The sequence below is a fragment of the Bufo bufo genome, chromosome 4 (genome assembly GCF_905171765.1).
Source record: "Bufo bufo chromosome 4, aBufBuf1.1, whole genome shotgun sequence".
Taxonomy (NCBI): domain Eukaryota; kingdom Metazoa; phylum Chordata; class Amphibia; order Anura; family Bufonidae; genus Bufo; species Bufo bufo.
This window is the reverse complement of record NC_053392.1, coordinates 583,090,914-583,113,953: the sequence shown is the minus strand read 5'-3', so window position 1 is coordinate 583,113,953 and position 23,040 is coordinate 583,090,914. Positions and strand designations below refer to the sequence as shown.

At 44.3% G+C, this 23,040-nt stretch overlaps 1 protein-coding gene and 1 long non-coding RNA gene across 2 annotated transcripts; one reads left to right on the top strand and one right to left on the bottom strand.

The window, feature by feature from the left end:
- The first annotated feature begins 789 nt into the window (after positions 1-789).
- On the top strand, positions 790-21,494 carry LOC120999491. The gene is made up of 3 exons (XR_005778538.1): positions 790-2,869; positions 18,143-18,155; positions 21,484-21,494. It is a non-coding gene; the product is annotated as an uncharacterized LOC120999491 (long non-coding RNA).
- ATF3 (activating transcription factor 3) lies at positions 3,639-11,610 on the bottom strand. The gene is made up of 4 exons (XM_040430401.1): positions 11,455-11,610; positions 6,951-7,197; positions 6,224-6,331; positions 3,639-5,024 (listed from the first exon to the last, which is right to left on the bottom strand). Exons 1-4 carry the CDS (start codon positions 11,586-11,588, stop codon positions 4,806-4,808), a joined length of 708 nt encoding a protein of 235 aa, XP_040286335.1. The 5' UTR covers positions 11,589-11,610; the 3' UTR covers positions 3,639-4,805.
- Positions 21,495-23,040: the final 1,546 nt, after the last annotated feature.

Genomic DNA, 23,040 nt, shown 5'->3' with positions numbered 1-23,040 from the left:
ACCTGCAGGGAGGTATTGAGAGGGCGCTAGGTGTTTGGAGGAAAGCGCAGGCTTGCGGCGCGAGAGTCAAGCTGTGCGTTGTTGGCGGTGGAAGGTCATAGAAGCTGGTGGTATTGGATGGTATGGAAAATGGGAGGGCCTCCAGGTTGGGGGCTGGACTCTCATAGTTGAGGCATTTGGTTGGTTCAGAGAGGCTTCCATCAGTTGGTGTCTGAGCTGGAGTTTTGCGGCTGGAGGCAAGATGGAAGTGCCGTGTTGGGGTGGTTTTTGGCTCACAATCACTGATAAAAATCACTGGTCAAACACTGAGGCCTCGTTCACATTTCCATGTCTGTTTGACGTCCGTGAAAAAAAAAATCCATCCGTGTTTTAATCAGTGAAGAATCCGTGTTTGGTCAGTGCGTCCGTTTTTTGCCCTACGTGTGTCATCCGTGTTCCTCGGACAGTGCTCAGCTGTAAATGAATTTCCAGAGCATCCCCTATTAGTGAAAAACGCACCAAACACGGATGCCATCTGTTTTGTGTCAGTGTTTTTTCACAGACCCATAGACTTTAATGGGCGCGTTTGGTCCAAAGTAATGCATGTCTCCGCAATGTTTTCACTGATCCGCGGTCAGTATAAAGCTACTGATGTGTGAACAGACATTAAAATAAATAGGTACGTGTGCTGACTGTGGAAAAATGAGGACGGCACACGTCAGTGAGAATCGGAAATGTGAACGAGGCCTGACCCTCGGTACCCGTCTCACGCCGACTGTCAATATAAAACACCAAAGAGCAAACTGGATTTTCCATCTCATATTTATTAAAGTATCAAAAACACAAAAACCTCATAATAGAAAACAACGGTAATAAAGTACCTGATAAATCAGAACATACATTAAAACATGCAATTCCTCTCACATCTGTAATATCGTGAGCGCTTGTAAAACTTAGTACCACAACGATAATTGATCCTGCAGATGTTACACAAGTGAAAAAAAACAAAACATAATAATAATAATAATATATTTATACATATATAGTGCTAACATGATTAACATACATGCCAGTAAACGCCTGGAAATAACAAAAGCCAAGGAAACAAAAAATAATACACGACGTGACGCCTGCGTCACACGTAATAGATACGGACAGGTTCTATATAGACCGTGGGAACCAGAGCGGTCAATGACGAGCCTGGGGGCGACGTCCCCCCACAGCTTCCCTGTTCCATTCGTTCTAAACCATCCGCTGTTCCATAGCAAATCAGACTGCAGAGTTTGCACGCCCCCAATCCGGTTTTCCTCTCTGCAATGTGATTGGCTGAGCTGTAGTGCACGCCCGCACCTATTTGCACCCAAAAACGTAAGACGCGAAACACAAAGGAATCTTCATGTATCAAAAACCGATATGCCAATCTGAATTGGTCAGACTGGTTGCCGCGGGTAACTGCTTTTTTTTTTTTTTGCCTTTATTCACAAGACCTTTGGCTTCAGCGTGAAACGGGAACTAGGCAATTACGTTTGGTAAGGGTAAGGCAGGATATGAACTCTTTACCGGCTGCCGGTCAGGGTCAAAGTGGCGCAGTTAAAGGGGTGGCATAACATGATGGATAACTGAGCTGCAATACAAAAAAAATGGCCTATAGAGGCGCTGTTTCGGGGGGGATACACTTTTTTCATCTCAGACAACCCCTTTAGGATACATCCCTGTGCAAAAACCGCCGACATCGCATTACAAGTCTCTGACCACTGAAATAATTCTTGTCCGTACTGTGAGCAGCTAGGTAGGTGTCGACTCAACCGCAGCAATACCATGCACAACCTGAGGACAGGGGCGGCGCTGTTTTGAGAACTGCCTCGCGTATCGCCTGCAAACATACGGCTACACAAATCCCGCGTGAATATAATAAAATAGTTCATTTCGTTCCAGTTTAAAGCCGCCATCCCCATCGAAAAAGAACAATAAAAACTTCCATCTAACATGTACTAATACCGCAGTTCTGTTACAGAATATAAAGAGCTCATACATGTCAGGGCGGCACATGGGGCCCCGCGGGGGGGTGGGGGTGGGGGGGGTCATGGCGATTCTTTGAGGTAATTTCGGCTTTGTCAGCCTCACACATGAATGGAAAGACGCCGCAGGATACGTGAAATGTTGCGCAGAATCTCTGAAGATCTGGATATTGCTGAGAAATTAAATCTGGATCCTCCCTTTATATCGGGCCTGGCCTGCTGACTAACGCGAGCCCCAGCTGGGAGTTGTAGTCCATCAGAACTAATACTTATTTTTTTTGGGGGGAAAGGATGATATTTAGTTTAAAGGGTAAGCAGCAATGGGGGGAACAGTTGCCACATTCAGCAGAGACAGTCAGCAAGGGTGCAGGATCGGTCGCCATATTGAATGGAGACCGTCAGCAAGGAAACCCATCAAAGAAGTGAAAGGTCTATGGGGATCTGGGCTGGTATTAGGGAAAATGTAGCTCAGACGGGGTCCACTCTTCTCGACAACCTTACCCATTAAGGAGGGAATATCTGACAACTTAACTACTGCATGTCTATGGGCAGATTTAGTGTCGGAGAACTGTCTTTAGTGCACTGCCTGTTCCTTCATAGCTAATGTCTCATTACATCTGTCCCTGCGTGACTGAAACCAAGCATTTTCTCTTCATTAGCAGGACACTTACTGCATTCTCTACTGGAGATATATATATATGTATGTAGCAGAGCTGAATTTGTCAGATGTAGCAGAGGCAATCTGTGGTTTTCAACTACTGCATAATTGCCAACAGTCCCAAATTTGCAGGGACTGAACAAAATTTTTAGAAACAGTCCCTGCAGGAATTCAGGGGGTCCTAGGTCGAAATGGATGGGGCTTACGTAAGTACGTATTTTTCCCGAATTTAGCAACTGTAAGTACAGTTAGGGCTCATGCACACAAATGTATTTTTTTTCCGTGTCTGTTCTGGGTTTTTTGCGCCCCGTATGCTGAACCATTCACTTTAATGGGGCCGGAAAAAATTTTTTAAAAAAAAGGAAAAGACTCAGTGTGCGTTCTGTGTCCATATCTCCGCACTGCCGTTCCGCTAAAAAATAGAACATGTCCTATTATTGTCCGCATTACAGACAAGGATAGGACTGTTCTATTAGGCGCCGGCTGTTCCGTTCTGCATAATGCACAACGCACACGGCCAGTATCCGTGCTTTGCGGATACGCAATTTGCAGATTGTCATGTGCATGAGCCCTTAGGCCCCTTACAGACGAGCGTGTCCGGATGCGGTGAGGAGGTGTTCAGTTTTGTTTGCGACCGCGTTCAGTTTTTTCCGCACGGGTGCAATGCGTTTTAATGCGTTTTGCACGCACGTGATAAAAAACTGAATGTTTACTAACAGCATCTCTTAGCAACCATCCGTGAAAATCGCACTTTATTGCGTATGCGATGTGTTGTTTTTTTTTGGTTTGTTTTTTTACACACCACCATTCATTTCTATGGGGCCTGCGTTGCGTGAAAAAAAAAAAAAAAAAAAAAAAAAAAAAATCGCAGAATATAGAACATGCTGCGATTTTCACGCAACGCACAAGTGATGCGTGAAAACCAACGCTCATGTACACAGACCCATTGAAATGAAGTGGTCCGGATTCCGTGCGGGCACACATTGCACCCGCACGGAATACTCGCTCGTGTGAAAGAGGCCTTATAGTAATGCACACAAGATGACAAATTCAGCTCTGCTACACCTGTACATAAAATGTTTGTCAGTTACATAGCCCGGCACACAATAATCGGTTCCCAATAACCAAGTCAAATTGCACTAATTTCATGTTGCTAAAGCAAATCTGGAGGACTACTCTTTTAAAGGAACACTCCAGGCATACAAGAAAACTGTCCAAATTAAGTGTTGCCCATGGCAACCGACGCAGAGCTGCTTTCGTTTTTTCAAGAGCACTTACGGAGATTGGTTGCTATGGGCAAGCAAGACAGTTTTTACTTTCAGTAAATGAGCACACATTGGACAGTTTGCCATCTACTCCCAATATTAATGGGATTTTACAGGATTAGAAAAAAATGGCAGATTTCTTCCAGAAACAGCGCCACCACTTCCTTCCAGGATGCATAGGATATTGCAATTCACTTCAATAAAGCTGACCTGCAGTACCAGACTCCGCCACAGATAAGGGTGGCACTGTTTCTGGATCAGAGCAGTCATTTGTTAAAAAAAATTCCTTCTGCGTAGAACCAATGCTGTTGAGTTTGAGGCAGTCAGTGCCTCGTAACCTCATTAAACACTAATGAATTTAAAGGCTGATCCAACAGATAAAATGATGATAAAAATAAAAAAAATCTGTTTAGTGACCTCCTGAAATACACACGGCGAACAATACTACTCCGAATAAATAAATGGAAAATAAAGGCGAAGCGTCCTCCGGTGCCTCATGTTAAGGCAGCCCACGGTGCTTTCGAGGGCATCCACAGAACGTTGCCTCCAGAACACTGATTTTTTAAAAATTCTTCTTCCTTTACGTTTCTGCGATCAGAAACGTATAAAAAAAATAATAAAAATTGCACAAAGTGTAAAGTAACAACCCATCGTGCTGCTATAGGGCGATACTAATAGCAAGTCAGTGGAGCCCGGTGGCTTCCGAAACACGATAATGCAGAATCCTTCTGCTCCGTCCACGTGGTGGCGCTAACGATCAAAGGCTCCTATCCTTGCAAGGATTCTGCTAGGGTGTCTCTGATACACGTCAAGCCCCCAGGGGGCGTCAGTGAGTTGTTTTTTTGTTATTTTTGAAGTTCCATGTACTGTACAGCAGAGAGCCGCTCAGTTTACGCCCTCCGTCACCAAGTTCTGCAGGGCCCCTTCTTTGATCTGCTGAATGAAGAGGTTCCGTTCGTCTTCGGGCGTCCTGCCGTTCTGGGCGCGGACTATGCAGGTGGGTCGGTGGAGGTTCAGCATGTAGATTAAGTGCTGCTTCTCGTTCTTCAGTTGCTCAATCTGGGCTTTCAGTTCCGCATTGATAGATTCCAGTTTTTCGGACTCCTTGGAACAAAAAAAAAAAGGGGGGAAAATGTTTAGTGTCTAGTAAGCACTGACATATATTAGGGGTGCACTTAGTGGGAGCGTCCTAGAACCTGCAAACCCCCTCTGAGCAAATCAGGGAAAAAAAAAAAAAAAAAATCTAGTTAAGGCTGTAATTCTCATTATCACCACTAGGAGGAGCTTGCCGCTTATCAATGTATCATTGAGGTAAATGAGAGCTGTAGAAGTCCTGTGTGCAGCGCTCCCCCTAGTGGCAGCTGCAAGAAGAATTTTATCGATAACGTCCTGATCTTTTCCCCCCTTCCAAGACCACCATTAACCCTTGCATCATCCTAAATTACATCCTAATATTCTATAAAATTATACCGGTAATTACAATAAATGGACACGTATTAACTAGAGATGAGCGAATTTCATATTTTGAAATTCGTTCACGCTTCGTTTGGTGGTAAAAGGTGAATTGCGTTATGGATTCCGTTACCACGGACCATAACGCAATTCTATGACGGAATGCATAACGGAATGCCTTTCCGTTATTCATTCTGTCATAATAGAAGTCTATGGGCTGCAAAACGGATCCGTCCCGTTTCCGCTATGCAGGGGAGTCCGCCTGATCTCTAATACAGTCTGTTGAGCTGTATGTCTCACCCTGGGTGTAACCTACCTAGCCGGGTCTTAAAAACGGAGCCAGATGTTCATAAATAGATCAATATTGCGCCCACAGATTACTACACGAGCACCAAGGTATATTTTTCATCCTATGCGGCCGGCATGGATGCAGAAGGAAGCCATTGAAAAACCGATGGGCACATGTGAAACCCATTACGTGCGCTGGATTGTAATACGTTCCATGGGATCCTATACTCTGGAATGTCAATTAAATGGGACCGTGACGAATGGCTGCAATCTGCATTGGGTAGAAATAAGCGAGATCTCGGTCCTGGCCTCAAGTAAACTCTAGGAAATAACAGAGCTTTCCACTTTGCAGAGTGATATCATAGGAACGGCTGCTTTCTTCCAAGAACAGCGCCACACCTGTCCACAGGTTGTCTCTGGTATTGCAGCCCAGCCGCATTCACTTCAATGGAACTGAGATGCAATACCAGACACCAACTATGGGCAAGGGTGGAGCCGTTTTAAAAGAAGGAAGCCATTTTTTCTCCAATAATCATAATACTTCATGTAATGTTGCGTCTCACCTTTTGTAAACAGTCTGTCTTCTCTTTCTTTTTGTTTCGACATTTGGCCGCTGCAACCTTGTTCCGCTCTCTTCTCCGCTGTTTTCTTTCGTCTTCTACTGGTACAAACTAGAAGCCAGACAGGACATTGGTGAGTACTACGGCTTTGTATAAATAAAGTTAGTTGAATCCAAAGGGGAGAAAAAAAAAAGTATGCAGTGGCCATAGCAACCAATCAGCTTCCAGCTCTCATGTTTCAGAGAGGCTTTTGAAAATAAAAGGCGCAATTTGATTGGTTGCTGTGGGCAACAGTTTCACTTTTGATTTGGTCTGGTTTTGATAATTCTCCCCTATGTGCTTACATTATTGCAGTATGTGGGTGGAGTCTGCATAAACCCCACCCCTTTTATGGCCCAGTTCACTGGACTGTTCTGCCAAAATCGGGGCTTCGGCCTGATCTAGGGGACCACATCCCTAATGCTGGATGAGGACCCCCCAACACAATGGCTACACATGCCACAATATAGGGTTAAAGGGATTGTACTTAGAAAATCCCAGCTGCTTTCTTCTAGAAACAGCGCCACACCTGTCAACAGGTTGTGTTTGGTACTGCATTTCAGCCGCATTTATTTTAATGGAGCTGCAATACCAGACACAACCCCCGAACAGGGGTGGCGCCATTTCTGGCAGCCTGATCTCTAAAAATACATGCTGTTTAACTGTATGTCTCACCCCGGGTGTAACCTACCTCTGTCTTTGTTACGGTCATTTCGATCGGGCTATCGGCGACCACCACGCTGTCCAGGCTGCACGGCGGTCGAGTGGCAAGACGCTTGCTCTGAATGGCAAAACGGAGCTCTTCTTTAACAAGGGGCGTCAAGTTGGTGAAATCTTCGAAGGCAAAGGTCATGGTCGGTGACAGACATGGAAGGGTGGCGGAGGCGCTGACCTCGGAGGCAGAGCCTTGTCCTGGGTGCTGAAGCATCATTTTTTTTCTGAAAGCGAAACATAACGAGGTTATCAACCTGCACATAATGGGGGTGATTGTAGGTTTTTAGCCGCAACAGCGCCTTGTCTGTGAGTTGGATGGGGCTGAGCTGCAGTACCAGACACAGCCCTGGATAAGGGGGGGGGGGAGGAGCTATTCTGAAAAAAAACAAAAAAACAACAAAAAATTTTTCTAATCTCAGACTAGCCCGTTAAATAATTTGATCAAAGGGGACAGCTCAATTCCCCAAGAGGTAATTTTTAGCTTAAAGGGAACCTGTCACCAGGATTTCGTGTGTAGAGCTGAGGACATAGGTTGCTAGATGGCCACTAGCACATCCACAATCCCCATAGCTCTGTGTGCTTTTATTGTGTAAAAAAAACTATTTGATACATATGCAAATTACCCTGAGATGAGTCCTGTCCCTGACTCATCTCACGTACAGGACTCATCTCAGGTTAATTTGCATATGTATCAAATCGTTTTTTTTTACACAATAAAAGCACACAGAGCTATGGGGACTGGGTATTGCGGATGTGCTAGCGGCCATCTAGCAACCCATGTCCTCAGCTCTGTACCCAAAATGCCGGTGACAGGTTCCCTTTAAGGAGCAAAGGTACCGGAGGGCATAACGGGAGAACGGAGCGGCTCCCGGGGATAATAGTAAGTGCAGTGAGATGGCAGACTGTTCCTAGCTGTGCTGTAGATGTGAAACTAGCCTAAAATCCAGTACATTTCTAGGAGGAATAATAGAGGAATGGCACAAAGTAAAGGTAAATGAAAAAATGCTCCAGAATTGATATTACATGGGGAATGCATGTAGTTACTAAAACAGACATGTCAGGAGAGGGGATGGGTCCTCTTTAAAGGGGTATTCCCATCTGGGACATCGCTAGGATCTCAGAGGTGGGACCCTCACCAATTTCCCCTGAAATGAAGAGCACACTGCGCATGCGCAGCTTGCTTTCCGTTCACCTCTATTGGACTGCCAGAAACAGCCAAGCTCAGCTATTTTCGGAACTCCCATAGTGGTGAACGGAGGGTTGCTGCCCTCTCCTTCACTTGGGGAGGGGGTTGTTCCTGTTCTGGACATAAGAGTGCGTCCTAGAGGTGGGTCCCGCACCTATCTGACACCGATGGCATCTCCTAGCGCTATGCCACCAATGGGAATACCCTTTAAGGGGAAATGCTCCGTGAATAGTCGTCAGAGTTCTTTGTCCTGTGATAAAACCCACCAGGAACGTGAACACGTCGCTGAGCTGCTGATGTGACAAAGTACAAAGTTAACCCCGTGTATAAATAGCCTCACGTGGCCCCAAATTACACAAGAGCGCGGCGCTATTTTTACTTTCAGATTAGCCATTAAACGGTCAGAAGGTACTACTACTCCACCAGAACATTAGGGCCGCTTCAGCGGACCCACGCGGCATCATACGGTCATTCGGGTTCCTCATGCGAGAAGCCCGTGACGGCATCAGGTTAATATTAAACGGTCAACCGGTTCGTTAACCCTGCGCCCTCTCGGCGACCCTGGCGCTTTGTGACATTGCTATTTCTACATGGAGGATGCTGCTTTCTCCTCCTTCCTCTGATGAAACCAGGAAACAGGTGATGCCTCCCCCATCAAAAGGGACACTGCAGGGTTGTGTCACCGCGCAGGGTTGTGTCACCGCGCAGGGTTGTGCAAGCGGCCTGCAACTCTGACCGAGGTCATCAGTGAGGAAGGTGACAAGCACACACAATGCGACCGCACACTCATGTGACCCTCTGCCTAATGGGGTAAAAAGTCAAAACCGAAATGCAGGAGGCATTTAGGAGTGTACAGATGTAGCAGAGCTGAATTTGTTTCATTTCATATTTTGAGTGCGTCGGGACTCCCAGGTTGACCTGAGAAGTACAGATGGGAGTTGTAGTTTTTGGCACAGGTTGGAGCCCACTGGCCTGTGTGGCATCCCATAGCTAGGCTACTACGGGCATGGCTCCCGACCGGCAATATAGGCAAGTAGTCAGAATTTCTTATGGAGGAACCCCAACTGCTCAAGATATGGCCGATACACTGTGTGATGGTATAATGTCAGACGAACCCGCCGATTTCAGCAGGACCTATGGAGTTCAACATGCCCGATCCTTTTTGTTCTACATGGAGAAAAGCCACGGTCAGAGGCTAGCCATTAAAGAGGAGCTTTCCCCACAGGTCGGCCATCCAATGGAGCATCTACTCTTACAACTGTATATTGTGCCATTCCTCCATTATTCGTACTAAAACGTCATGTGTGTCACCATGACCCCGGTCAGAGAGGTCTGTGGCTGCTCATCCTGCTACTGCCACCACTGATTGGATAGTATCAGACTGTGCAGGGACCCCCCCCAAGTCATAAACTTCCAGTAGGAATAATAGAGGAACACCACAACATACAGTTATAACAGAGAGCGATAGATCGCATTCTGATCATGTATAAGCAATTACCCGAGCAGAGATACCCAATCAGGGGACTCCTCCGATTCAGAACTTTTTACGCACACCCCATATACTTCCCTACGATCACCCAATTTTAAAGAATAGTCCGGCGCCTACGCAGAATCTAAAAAACTAGCCGTATAGGACGACTGAAGCGCTTTCCTATAATTAATCATGCGTGTGTCACAGCGGAGTTGATACAGCACCGTCACGCCAGCTCATCTACCATTGGACTTTACTATAGGTGTAGCTTTCAGGAAATGATTAATGGGACGCCTCACTGCTGCCACCTTCAGGCCAGAAGTGGAAACGTCAGGAGAGTGAACTGAAAGTATTACCAGGCAGTTTCATCAGAAGCCTTGGATCCTCGTGTGCCTGTTGTGCTCAATTACACGCACATTCCCGGCCACACGCATACACGCTACGGGACAGGCGGCCGCTAAAAGGGCTACCACCGAATCAAGCGTAAATGCCAGACAAAGGGCTCTGTATTTACATGGACATTAAGAGGAGTCATGCCGAATGACAAACTCAGCTCTGCTACATCTGTAAATGATATACACACACACAAAGACCCGCACTATAACAACAAAACTACAAAAACTCCACCGTTATAGTAACGTAAGGCACTGATCCCCTAATACCTGATTATAGGCGAGGGGGAGAAGCTGTCAGTAAAGGGGGGGGGGGGGAGAGATCTGCTGACAGGGTAACGTGGGGTCACATACCGTCATACCAACGACAACAAAGAGTGAGACTCAAGGATGTAGCAGATCTGGATAACAATGTATTATGTTCTAATATGGATACTGTAATATAGTTACCCCTGCATGTGAATAATAATCATATAGAGAAGTAGCAGAGTTGAGCGTGTAATATGCGTTATACCGATCTTATAGTACTAGAATCACAATAATAATCATACATAGAAATAGCAGGGCTGGGTGTCTAATATGGTTTTGGTACTAGGATCAATATAACAATTATACACAGAAGTAGCAGAGCTGAGTGTCTAACAGTTTGTTTTTATATCGATCCTAAAGTACAAGGATCAATATAGTACTAATAATAAATTATTATACATAGACGTAGCAGAGCTGGGTAACAAGTAGGTATTGATCTCATAGTACTGGGTTCAAAATAATAATAATTATTATTATTAAAAGTAGCAGAGCTGAGCATGTCATAGAGTTTTATATTGATCCTATAGTACACGGATCGGTGTAGTACTAATAATGATTGCACACAGAAGTAGCAGAGGTGAGTATGTGGCACAACTCATCCGGATAGAATCATTTCTAGTCCACAGTTTCTCGTAGAACTTCAGGTAAATATACAAAGGAACAGCTGAATGAACTCTGCTACATCTGAACCATCACTATTCCTTCCCGGGACAGGACAGATCCCCGCAGCCAGGTAGTCACAATGCCTAAGAAATTTGGGTTTTCTGTTGCCTATGGAAGTTTTTGAGAGGGCGGCTCGTAGAGGGGTCTAGTAATGCTGGGGTAAGTACACCCCCGTGGTAAGTGTACATCTACATGTTCCATATCGAGTAGATAATCCAGGAATCCCCACTAGTTACAATGTATCCGCAGAACATTCCATAGACTTATACATTGTATCCACATGATAGATGAGGGGCAGCTATAATTTGGGGGGAGAGGGGGGGGGGGGGGACTCGTGATGAGAACTGAAGAAGTAATGTTATAAAACACAAAGGATCCAGAAGAAGGAAAACAACCGCACAACACAAAGGAGAGGCGCCGGCAGAAGTTCCCGGGAGCTGTCAGCAGTCCTGCCTCTTACCTGCTCTGATGGCTCCCTGCTGCTGAGTGAAGAATGCCAGCGAGTCCCGGCCAGGCGCAGGCGAGCTGTGTGTGTGTGAGAGCCGCCACTGTGGAGCGCACTATGCGAGTCCCTCTCTCCCGGGCTGGTTGCATCACCTCTTGATATACCCAGCTCAGGAATGCTGCCTGACGTCATTCTAATAATAGGAAGACGAGTGGTCGGTGATGCAAGCCGGGGGCAGGCTCAGCGGGGGAAGCCTCTCTCTATAACAGGGCTGGGGCGGCGAACTCCTGCCTGGCGGGCTACGAGCGTGCACCGCCCCGCTGCGGCCGACAGAGGGCGCTGCGGCTCACGTGCTAATTATTAGCCTGTTATTCCGCCGTCGGTCGCAGTGAGCAGATACTGCGGATAGAGGGCGCTGCTGCTGCTTGTGTGTTTTGATGTTTGTGTCGCTGTTACCCGGCAATGAGCAGCTGCTTGGTTCCCGGCACAACACAACAGAGGCCGCGGCGGTACCGCATCCCCGGAGCGTCCGTGTGCGGCGGTACCGCATCCCCGGAGCGTCCGTGTGCGGCGGTACCGCATCCCCGGAGCGTCCGTGTGCAGGGGGGTAATACACCTGCATTACATGAATTCTTCTTTCTTTCCTCATCTATCTATTCAGTTACCTACCTAATTAGTATTTGTTATCTATGTATCTATCCATCCATATAATATATTGTCTAATATCATATCCATCCCATATCTATCTATCTATCTATCTATCTATCTATCTATCTATCTATCTATCTATCTATCCCATATCTATCTATCTATCTCATATCTATCTATCTATCTCATATCTATCTATCTATCTATCTATCTATCTATCTATCTATCTATCTATCTATTATCTATCTATCTATCTATCTCATATCTATCTATCTATCTATCTATCTATCTATCTATCTATCTATCCCATATCTATCTATCTATCTATTTATCTATCTATCCCATATCTATCTATCTATCTATCTCATATCTATCTATCTATCTATCTATCTATCTATCTATCTATCTCATATCTATCTATCTATCTATCTATCTATCTATCTATCTATCTATCTATCTATCTATCCCATATCTATCTATCTATCTATCTATCTATCTATCTATCTATCTATCTATCTCTATCTATCTATCTATCTATCTATCTATCTATCTATTTATCTATCTATCTCATATCTATCTATCTATCTATCTATCTATCTATCTATCTATCTATCTATCTATCTATCTCTATCTATCTATCTATCTATTTATCTATCTATCCCATATCTATCTATCTATCTCTATCTATCTATCTATCTATTTATCTATCTATCCCATATCTATCTATCTATCTCATATCTATCTATCTATCTATCTATCTATCTATCTATCTATCTATCTCATATCTATCTATCTATCTATCTATCTATCTATCTATCTATCTATCTCTATCTATCTATCTATCTATTTATCTATCTATCCCATATCTATCTATCTATCTCTATCTATCTATCTATCTATTTATCTATCTATCTCATATCTATCTATCTATCTATCTATCTATCTGTCTGTCTGTCTATCTATCTATTATCTATCTATCTATCTATCTATCTATCTATCTATCTATCTATCTATCTATTATCTATCTATCTATCTATCTATCTATCTATCTATCTATCTTTTATCTATCTATCTATCTATCTTCCAGGGGCGGACACAGACAGGAGAGGGCCCCTGTACAAAGAATGTGCCCCCCGCCCCCCCCCCACCCAAGCCAAATTCTCAACCTCACCTATTCCGTCCTAACGTTACTTATAGTAATACAGAAGATACAGGGTACGGCTCCTTTCACACCTGCGGCACTGCTCCGGCCACCGGATCCGGCAGAGAATGCATGGAATCGGCCGGACACACACTCGGGTATGCAGCGGTTTGTGTCCCGCTGATTCTCTGCATTTTTGCCGGATTGTGGCCGATCTCTGCCAGACCCCATTATAGTTAATAGGGCCGGCGGGCGTTCAGCAGTGCTGTTCTCTGCCAGAATCACGAACTCAGATGTGAAGGAAGCCTAATACACGTCCACAGACCTCTTACATCCAGGGACGTCTTGGTTGATGTAGATGTTCTCTGTCCTCATCTTCTCCTTTCAGACCAGACCGCCATGATGATTTCTTTCAGTCATCTCTTCTTTCTGCAGGGTTTGACAGACAGACGTCTTAGTTTCCTAGTTTTCCATCATCCTCCCACCTAATACTGAGCCCGCTGTGCTCCCTATACAAGTTACACACAGATAGTTCCCCTTAAATAATTACTGGCACACAGTGTCCTAAAAAATAACTGCGCCCAGGAAACAGTGTCCCCGACACTAATAGTGTAAACATAATGTTCAAACCCACTGCATGTGTAGATACAATGGGGTATTTAGAACAACAATGTCACTGAAGCTGGTAAATGTACCCTTTAAAACGTCACTTTTAATTAAATATAAATAAAATAGAACCCACAAAAAATGTAGACAGACAAATAATAGTAGATGATAGGATCACTGGGACAAATGGCCCAATAGGACTGAACACAATCGTTTGAGGCAGATACAGGAAAGGTTAGCGCTATGCGGTTACTCACGGTACCGTTGATAAGAAATGGAGCAACCACTCACGATACCAAACATCTCAGGTGGGATAGTTTGGAACAGGATTGGTCCAGGATAAGGTCAGCCATTCATCCTGGATATTCTTAGATGATAAAACGAAGTACCCCAATTCTGGAGATGCAGCTGGTGTTATAGGACCAAGTAGGGCTGGACAATGGGATAACTGACCCTAACAGCCTATACTGTCTCCACCTAAAGCAGGGCAGAACCCCCTGGATAGGGGGAACTATCCTACCACAGACGTAGCCCCTAGAATTGGATTCCCTGCCTAGATATCCCTTGCAAGGATGCCCAATACAAATGATAGTCCATGGGGTGGCCCAGTGACCAAAACACCCAACGCGTTTCCCCAGCTATGATGCGATGGTTCATCAGGGGAGAACAGTAGCCAATAGCACGGTGGCCAATGTGATAGCCGGCAGCGCACATAAGTTGCCGCCACCAGTTTAAATACCTACTCACCTGATGGATCCGCGTCCCATTGTTCGAACTGCGCATGTGCACGTAGCGCGTCATACGACGTCACTACGCAATCCGAGATTATCACTGGAAATCTCGGGAGACAAGGCGCATGCGCGGGACTAGATCTTTAAGTCCGTAGTCACGGATCTCACGTTACCTCGGACGCTGGTTGCCAATCAATAGTAGATAAAGGCGGGGCAAGCATGATAACTCCACCCCCACATTTTGGCAACCAGGACACAACATGGCTTCCAGAGACAACATATAGTTAAAGAGTAAGTAGATAGAGAAAACCATGATAGGATAATCATAAACATTGGCTTATTAATATGTGGGTGACAGGTCAATGGGAAAATATATGTAAGGGGAATTTGAGGCTGCCAAAAATATATATACCTAACATACTAAAATTCTCCTAGACCTAATTAAATATATATTAAATGGAAATTAGATCATAAAGAATCAAATAAATCCATTAGGACCACAAGATAAATATGTTAGTAACACACAAAGGATATATATTGAAACGCCATACCAACGTATAGATAATCACAAGAAGCACGTATACGATATAGATTCATTAAGACCCAAGGGACTCAAAGATTTACAGTTGCAAGAAAAAGTATGTGAACCCTTTGAAATGATATGGATTTCTGCACAAATTGGTCATAAAATGTGATCTGATCTTCATATAAGTCACAACAATAGACAATCACAGTCTGCTTAAACTAATAACACACAAAGAATTAAATGTTACCATGTTTTTATTGAACACACCATGTAAACATTCACAGTGCAGGTGGAAAAAGTATGTGAACCCCTAGGCTAATGACATCTCCAAGAGCTAATTGGAGTGAGGTGTCAGCCAACTGGAGTCCAATCAATGAGATGAGATTGGAGGTGTTGGTTACAGCTGCCCTGCCCTATAAAAAACACACACCAGTTCTGGGTTTGCTTTTCACAAGAAGCATTGCCTGATGTGAATGATGCCTCGCACAAAAGAGCTCTCAGAAGACCTACGATTAAAAATTGTTGACTTGCATAAAGCTGGGAAGGGTTATAAAACTATCTCCAAAAGCCTTGCTGTTCATCAGTCCACGGTAAGACAAATTGTCTATAAATGGAGAAAGTTCAGCACTGCTGCTACTCTCCCTAGGAGTGGCCGTCCTGTAAAGATGACTGCAAGAGCACAGCGCAGACTGCTCAATGAGGTGAAGAAGAATCCTAGAGTGTCAGCTAAAGACTTACAAAAGTCTCTGGCATATGCTAACATCCCTGTTAGCGAATCTACGATACGTAAAACACTAAACAAAAATGGATTTCATGGGCGGATACCACAGAGGAAGCCACTGCTGTCCAAAAAACCATTGCTGCACGTCTACAGTTTGCACAAGAGCACCTGGATGTTCCACAGCAGTAATGGCAAAATATTCTGTGGACAGATGAAACCAAAGTTGAGTTGTTTGGAAGAAATACACAACACTATGTGTGGAGAAAAAGAGGCACAGCACACCAACATCAAAACCTCATCCCAACTGTGAAGTATGGTGGTGGGAGCATCATGGTTTGGGGCTGCTTTGCTGCGTCAGGGCCTGGACGGATTGCTATCATCAAAGGAAAAATAAATTCCCAAGTTTATCAAGACATTTTGCAGGAGAACTTAAGGCCATCTGTCCACCAGCTGAATCTCAAAAGAAGATGGGTGTTGCAACAGGACAACGACCCAAAGCATAGAAGTAAATCAACAACAGAATGGCTTAAACAGAAGAAAATACTCCTTCTGGAGTGGCCCAGTCAGAGTCCTGACCTCAACCCGATTGAGATGCTGTGGCATGACCTCAAGAAAGCGATTCACACCAGACATCCCAAAAATATTGCTGAACTGTAAAGAGTATAGAACCGAAAAAGGAGAAGAGGCCTCCCTACAATACCGTAAATGAGGGCAACCAAAACCAATCATATAAACCTAAAAATGTTGCTAGAAAAACAACCATAGAATGCCCAATAAAAATATTAATATTTTATTAAATCATCAATTGATCAAAAATTATTTAAAGACATTTTCACAGAATTACTATGGAGAAAAATCAGCAAAACAACCTGGATGCAGTAGTCCCCCCCGTCGGTGCCTCAAAAACCTGCCAAATAGATGACATACATGTCCATGCAATATGCAGTATTGCATATTGCATGGACATGTATGTCATCTATTTGGCGGGTTTTTGAGGCACCGACGGGGGGGACTACTGCATCCAGGTTGTTTTGCTGATTTTTCTCCATAGTAATTCTGTGAAAATGTCTTGAACTGTAAAGAGGAATGGTCAAGAATTACTCCTGACCGTTGTGCACGTCTGATCTGCAACTACAGGAAACGTTTGGTTGAAGTTATTGCTGCCAAAGGAGGTTCAACCAGTTATTAAATCCGAGGGTTCACATTCTTTTTCCACCTGCACTGTGAATGTTTACATGGTGTGTTCAATAAAAGCATGGTAACAGTTAATTCTTTGTGTGTTATCAGTTTAAGCAGACTGTGATTGTCTATTGTTGTGACTTAGATGAAGATCAGATCACATTTTATGACCAATTTGTGCAGAAATCCATATAATTCCAAAGGGTTCACATACTTTTTCTTGCAACTGTAAGTCTGAAAATCCATGCAGATTCTTTCTGTAAAATGATTTTCTCTAGGTCGCCCCCTCTTGGTGATGGGTGCACCTTCTCGATCACGCAGAATTTCAGACATCCGGGATTGCCACTGTGTACCTCATGTACGTGTCGTGAAATGGGGGTGTCTTTCTTATGTCTGATGTCACTAAGATGTTCCCCCACTCTCCTTCGTAATTCGCGTGATGTTTTACCTAAGTATTGACGTGGACAAGTGCGGGTACACAGATAAACATCACCTGAGGTCTTACAATTGGCAAAATCCCGGAAAAATGTTCTGCGTGACCACACTCATGAACTTCTTGGTCTTCTCAATTTATGGACAAGCGACGCGACCACTACATCTGAACATACCACAGATGTTAGTGGCCAGCCAAGTACCCTGATGTACCCTGCGCCCAGGAAACAGTGTCCCTGACACTAATAGTGTAAACATAATGTTCCCCAAAAATAACTGTGCTAAGCTGATATCGTGCCAGGGTGCCCCCCACAGTAACAGTGCTCCCCAAAATCCCACCAATAGAAATAATTATCTACCAGACAACACGTAGTAGTAATAGTGCCCCTACAGTAATAATGACCCCACTGTGTCCCAGAAGTAATAATGCTCCCATAGTGCTCATACTAGTATTCAAGTTCCTCATAGTCCCTCAACTGTAATAAAGCCCACCATAATGTCCCAAGTGGTAATAAGTCTCTTTATAATGTGTAACAGCAGAAAAATGCCCCCTTATAATGTGCGCCAGTATACTATACTAGTATAAAAAAAAATACCTCCTCTTAGTGCCCCCTGTAGAGTCAATGTCCCCATAGTACCCTCATAATGTGTGCCAATGCCCCCTACTCTTTGCCCAAAAAACCCTCTTAGTGCCCCCAGTTAAGCCAAAGTCCCCATAGTGCCCTATAATTTGTGCCAGTATAAAATACTCCTATATCGTGCGCCTCCCCTTGTCCCCATGGTGCCTGACAATGTGCCAGTATAAAATGCCCCCATAATGTGTGCCAGTATATAAATAGGGTCACCAGTAGATGCCCCCATACAGCTCCCCCCTTCTCTCCATAGTGCCCATGTGTGCTAGCATATAAGATAGGGCCCTCATAGAGCTACTACTCCTCCAGTGCGGATGCGGTGCGATTTTCACGCACGGTTGCTAGGAGACGATTGGGATGGAGACCCGGTCATTATTATTTTCCCTTATAACCATGTTATAAGGGAAAATAATAGCATTCTGAATACAGAATGCATAGTAAAATAGCGATGGAGGGTTTAAATTTTTTTTAAAAAAAATTAACTCACCTTAATCCACTTGCCTCGCGCAGCCCGGCTTCTCTTCTGTCTTCATCTATGCTGTGCACAGGAAAAGGACCTTTGATGACGTCACTGCGCTCATCACATGGTCCATCACATGATCTATCACCATGGTAATAGAGCATGTGATGGACCATGTGATGAGCGCAGTGACGTTCATCAAAGGTCTATTCCTCAAAGAAGAAGACAGAAGAGAAGCCGGGTTGCGCGAACAAGTGGATTAAGGTGAGTTAAATTATTATTATTTTTTTTTACCCCTCCAGCCCTATTGTACTATGCATTCTGTATTAAGAATGCTATTATTTTCCCTTATAACCATGTTATAAGGAGAGAATAATACAATCTACACTAACACCTAACCCAAACCCGAACTTCTGTGAAGAAGTTCGGGTTGGGTACCAAACATGACGATTTTTCTCATGCGCGTGCAAAACGCATTACAAATGTTTTGCACTCGCGCTGAAAAAATATGCATTTTCCCGCAACGCACCCACATCTTATCCGGGCCAAAAACATGACGCCCCTGTCAAAGAGGCCTCAGAGGTGCTCCAATGGACCTGGAGGAGATGCTTAGAGAATTCCAGGTGGAATATTTCTGTTGGGCTGGAATCCAGTCGGAGTACGTGTGGGGGCCCCAGACTTCACTGCCTTACAGGAGGATTGGTGCAATGATGTCATATGAGTCAAAGATTTTAAGCCAGACTCTTACTGGTGCTTTGAGGTGGTACAGTCTTCTGATGTTGTAGAAGTCTCTGCATGCTTTGTATTTCAGCTCCTCAATGTCACGGATGATGTTGCAGATAGCTGGAACTTATGAATAAACGTCCCACTGGCTTGATCCCAAACTAAGGAGCATATAGATGAGCCCTATAAAACCTCTCCCTGACTGCTATGCCCATGCAAGGGTCTCAATGGTAGACGATTGCATGCCCACGTACCTAAGACTGTGTGACACCTGAAAAACCTATAATAGTGAGTGGACACGACCACCTGCTCCCTGCACTTAATACGGATGGAGTCAGGGTCACCTAGAATCAAGCAGCAAGGAGAAACACAATACATGAAAAGACTTATCTGAGAAAACAGCAGAAGCAGCCTCCAGCAGTGAACACTTCATCCAGGAAGTACAGTCGTGCCAAAAGTCTTTGAGAATTACATAAATATTGGAAATTGGAAAAGTTGCTGCTTAAGTTTCTATAATAGCAATTTGCATATATTCCAGAATGTATGAAGAGTGATCAGATGAATTGCATAGTCCTTCTTTGCCATGAAAATTAACTTAATCCCAAAAAAACCTTTCCACTGCATTTCATTGCTGTCATTAAAGGACCTGCTAAGATCATTTCAGTAATCGTCTTGTTAACTCAGGTGAGAATGTTGACGAGCACAAGGCTGGAGTTCATTATGTCAGGCTGATTGGTTAAAATGCAGACTTGACATGTTAAAAGGAGGGTGATGCTTGAAATCATTGTTCTTCCATTGTTAACCATGGTGGCCTGCAAAGAAACGCGTGCAGCCATCATTGCGTTGCATAAAAATTGCTTCACAGGCAAGGATATTGTGGCTACTAAGATTGCACCTCAATCAACAATTTATAGGATCAACAAGAACTTCAAGGAAGAGGTTCAATTCTTGTTAAGAAGGCTTCAGGGCGTCCAAGAAGTCCAGCAAGCGCAGGATTGTCTCCTAAAGAGGATTCAGCTGCAGGATCGGAGTGCCACCAGTGCAGAGCTTGCTCAGGAATGGCAGCAGGCAGGTGTGAGCGCATCTGCACGCACAGTGAGGCGAAGACTTTTGGGGAAGATGGCCTAGTGTCAAGAAAGCAGCAAAGAAGCACTTCTCTCCAAAAAAAACATCAGGGACAGATTGATCTTCTGCAGAAAGTATGGTGAATGGACTGCTGAGGGACTGGGCAAAGTCATATTCTCCGATGAAGCCTCTTTCCGATTGTTTGGGGCATCTGGAAAAAGGCTTGTCCGGAGAAGAAAAGGTGAGTGCTATCATCAGTCCTCTGTCATGCCAACAGTAAAGCATCCTGAGACCATTCATGTGTGGGGTTGCTTCTCATCCAAGGGAGTGGGCTCACTCACAATTTTGCCCAAAACTACAGCCATGAATAAAGAATGGTACCAAAACACCCTCCAACAGCAACTTCTTCCAACAATCCAACAACAGTTTGGTGAAGAACAATGCATTTTTAAGCACAATGGAGCACCGTGCCATAAGGCAAAAGTGATAACTAAGTGGCTCGGGGACCAAAACGTTGACATTTTGGGTCCATGGCCTGGAAACTCCCCAGATCTTAATCCCATTGAGAACTTGTGGTCAATCCTCAAGAGGCGGGTGGACAAACAAAAACCCACTAATTCTGACAAACTCCAAGAAGTGATTATGAAAGAATGGGTTGCTATCAGTCAGGAATTGGCCCAGAAGTTGATTGAGAGCATGCCCAGTCGAATTGCAGAGCTCCTGAAAAAGAAGGGCCAACACTGCAAATACTGACTCTTTGCATAAATGTCATGTAATTGTCGATAAAAGCCTTTAAAACGTATGAAGTGCGTGTAATTATATTTCACTACATCACAGAAACAACTGAAACAAGATCTAAAAGCAGTTTAGCAGTAAACTTTGTGAAAACTAATATTTGTGTCATTCTCAAAACTTTTGGCCACGACTGTAGTATAAACCGCAAAGTGAGGCAGTATGGGAGGGAATATAAAGGGAGACGATTAGTCTAAATAGGTGACACCTGGGAGAAAGAAAGGAGATAACAAAGTGAAACCAAAACAAAGAACGTCATGTAAGAGGTAGAGAAGGACGTCTGCCAGACCTTCTCACAGAACTGGCGGTGACACTCAATGGCTGATTTGAGCTCCCAGTTTGGTCAATTATCAGTCCCAGGTAGGTGTACTTGTTGGTGCTGTAAGAGGGTGGTTGTGTAGCGTGAAGGAAGGGGGCCTGGCTGACTTTGTTTTCCTTCTCTGGAACACCATAGTGTCTTTTTAAAATTTATGGGAAGGGCTCATGTGGTGCTGAATTTCTCCAGAATGACTACCTGGTCTTGGAGACCTTTCTGAGTTGGTGAACTATCAGTAGTTGGCTGGGTCATACCTGTCCCTGCTCTTGTGTATTGGGGTTATGACACCTTGGTTCCAGGCTTGGGGGAAGTAGCCAGCGCTTAGCTTAATGTTGTACAGTTTTGCTATGGCTGCCTGTATTGCTGGTGGGCTGTACTTAATCATTTCAGGTGGGATGCCATCTGTGCGCTGGCTTTCTTACCTCTTATGGTTGATTTTCTCTCTGATATCTCCTGCAGTGTTATGGGTGAGTCGAGCAGGTTTGGAGATCTTTAAGTATCTCTTCCAATGCTCTTCAGTTTTGACCTCATTTGTTCTTGGTCTGGGTTACGTTCTTCTTTTGGGATGTCTGTGTAGAGGTCTCTGAAATACTGGAGACAGATGTTGCTGTCTGAATATAGAGGTTGTTTTTTTCTCATTTGTGACCAGGTGGTTCCATAGTTCCCAGAAGGAGTTATCTTGGAGGGCAACTTGTAGAAGCTGTGTAAGTTTGGTTGAGGTATATTCTTGCTTTTTCCTTCTGAGGAGGGTTTTGTATTGCCTCTGCGTTGTGTCGTAGACTTCCCGTAGGGTTGGTAGTTGTTGGGATCTCTATGCTTTTTATTTGAGGACGATCTTAAGGTTTTCTGTACAGCTCTGCATCCTTATCAAACCAAGTGTGGGGTTATCTTCTTTTTTCTTCAGGTGGCTATACTTTTCAGGTCCAGCATTTCTGCCATGGTGTAAAATATATTATTAAGATCTCTTTACAGCTTGATTGACTCCTTCTGGGTTTATCTCAAACACCTTGTTGTTGGAGTAGTAGAGCATCCCTTGGATTTCTGGTTTATTGTGCACCTCTTTATATTTCTGAGCTGATGTCTTGGACCACTTATAAGATGGAGGTAGTGTGAAGAGCCAGGCTTGCTGAGGTATTTGCCCTGGTGGTTTGTTTGTGGACTTAATATATAGGGATGTTTGGTTGTGATCAGACAAGTGCGATTGTGGGCTGACTATGAAGGCCCCAATGTTTGAGGGGCCCAAGTCTGTGATGGCGTAGTCCACTATGCTGCTACCCATACCCTTGGATGTTCCAGCTGCTGATTTCAGGATGATAAGGATGTAATAGCAGGTCCTTATACCTTGTAATGAGCTGGTTTCATAGGACGAGCTGGGGGTCTGACTGGTTCTGGTATGATAGACAAGGCTTGTGTTGACCAGTCACTTGAAGGTTCTACATAAAGTTCTGAGCAGGTTTTTTAATCTCATCTAGGTCTCTGCTCTGTATTTCTCTGTGTGAGGCGGGTGGTATCCCCCATAGTTTTTGCCTCTGGTGGCCCGCATTGGGGTACAGGGCCTTGTTTCCTGTTTGTGGTGTGGCGTTTGATACTTGAGGTCTTTGTGTTGTCGGTGGACTTTCCCTGTTGTCT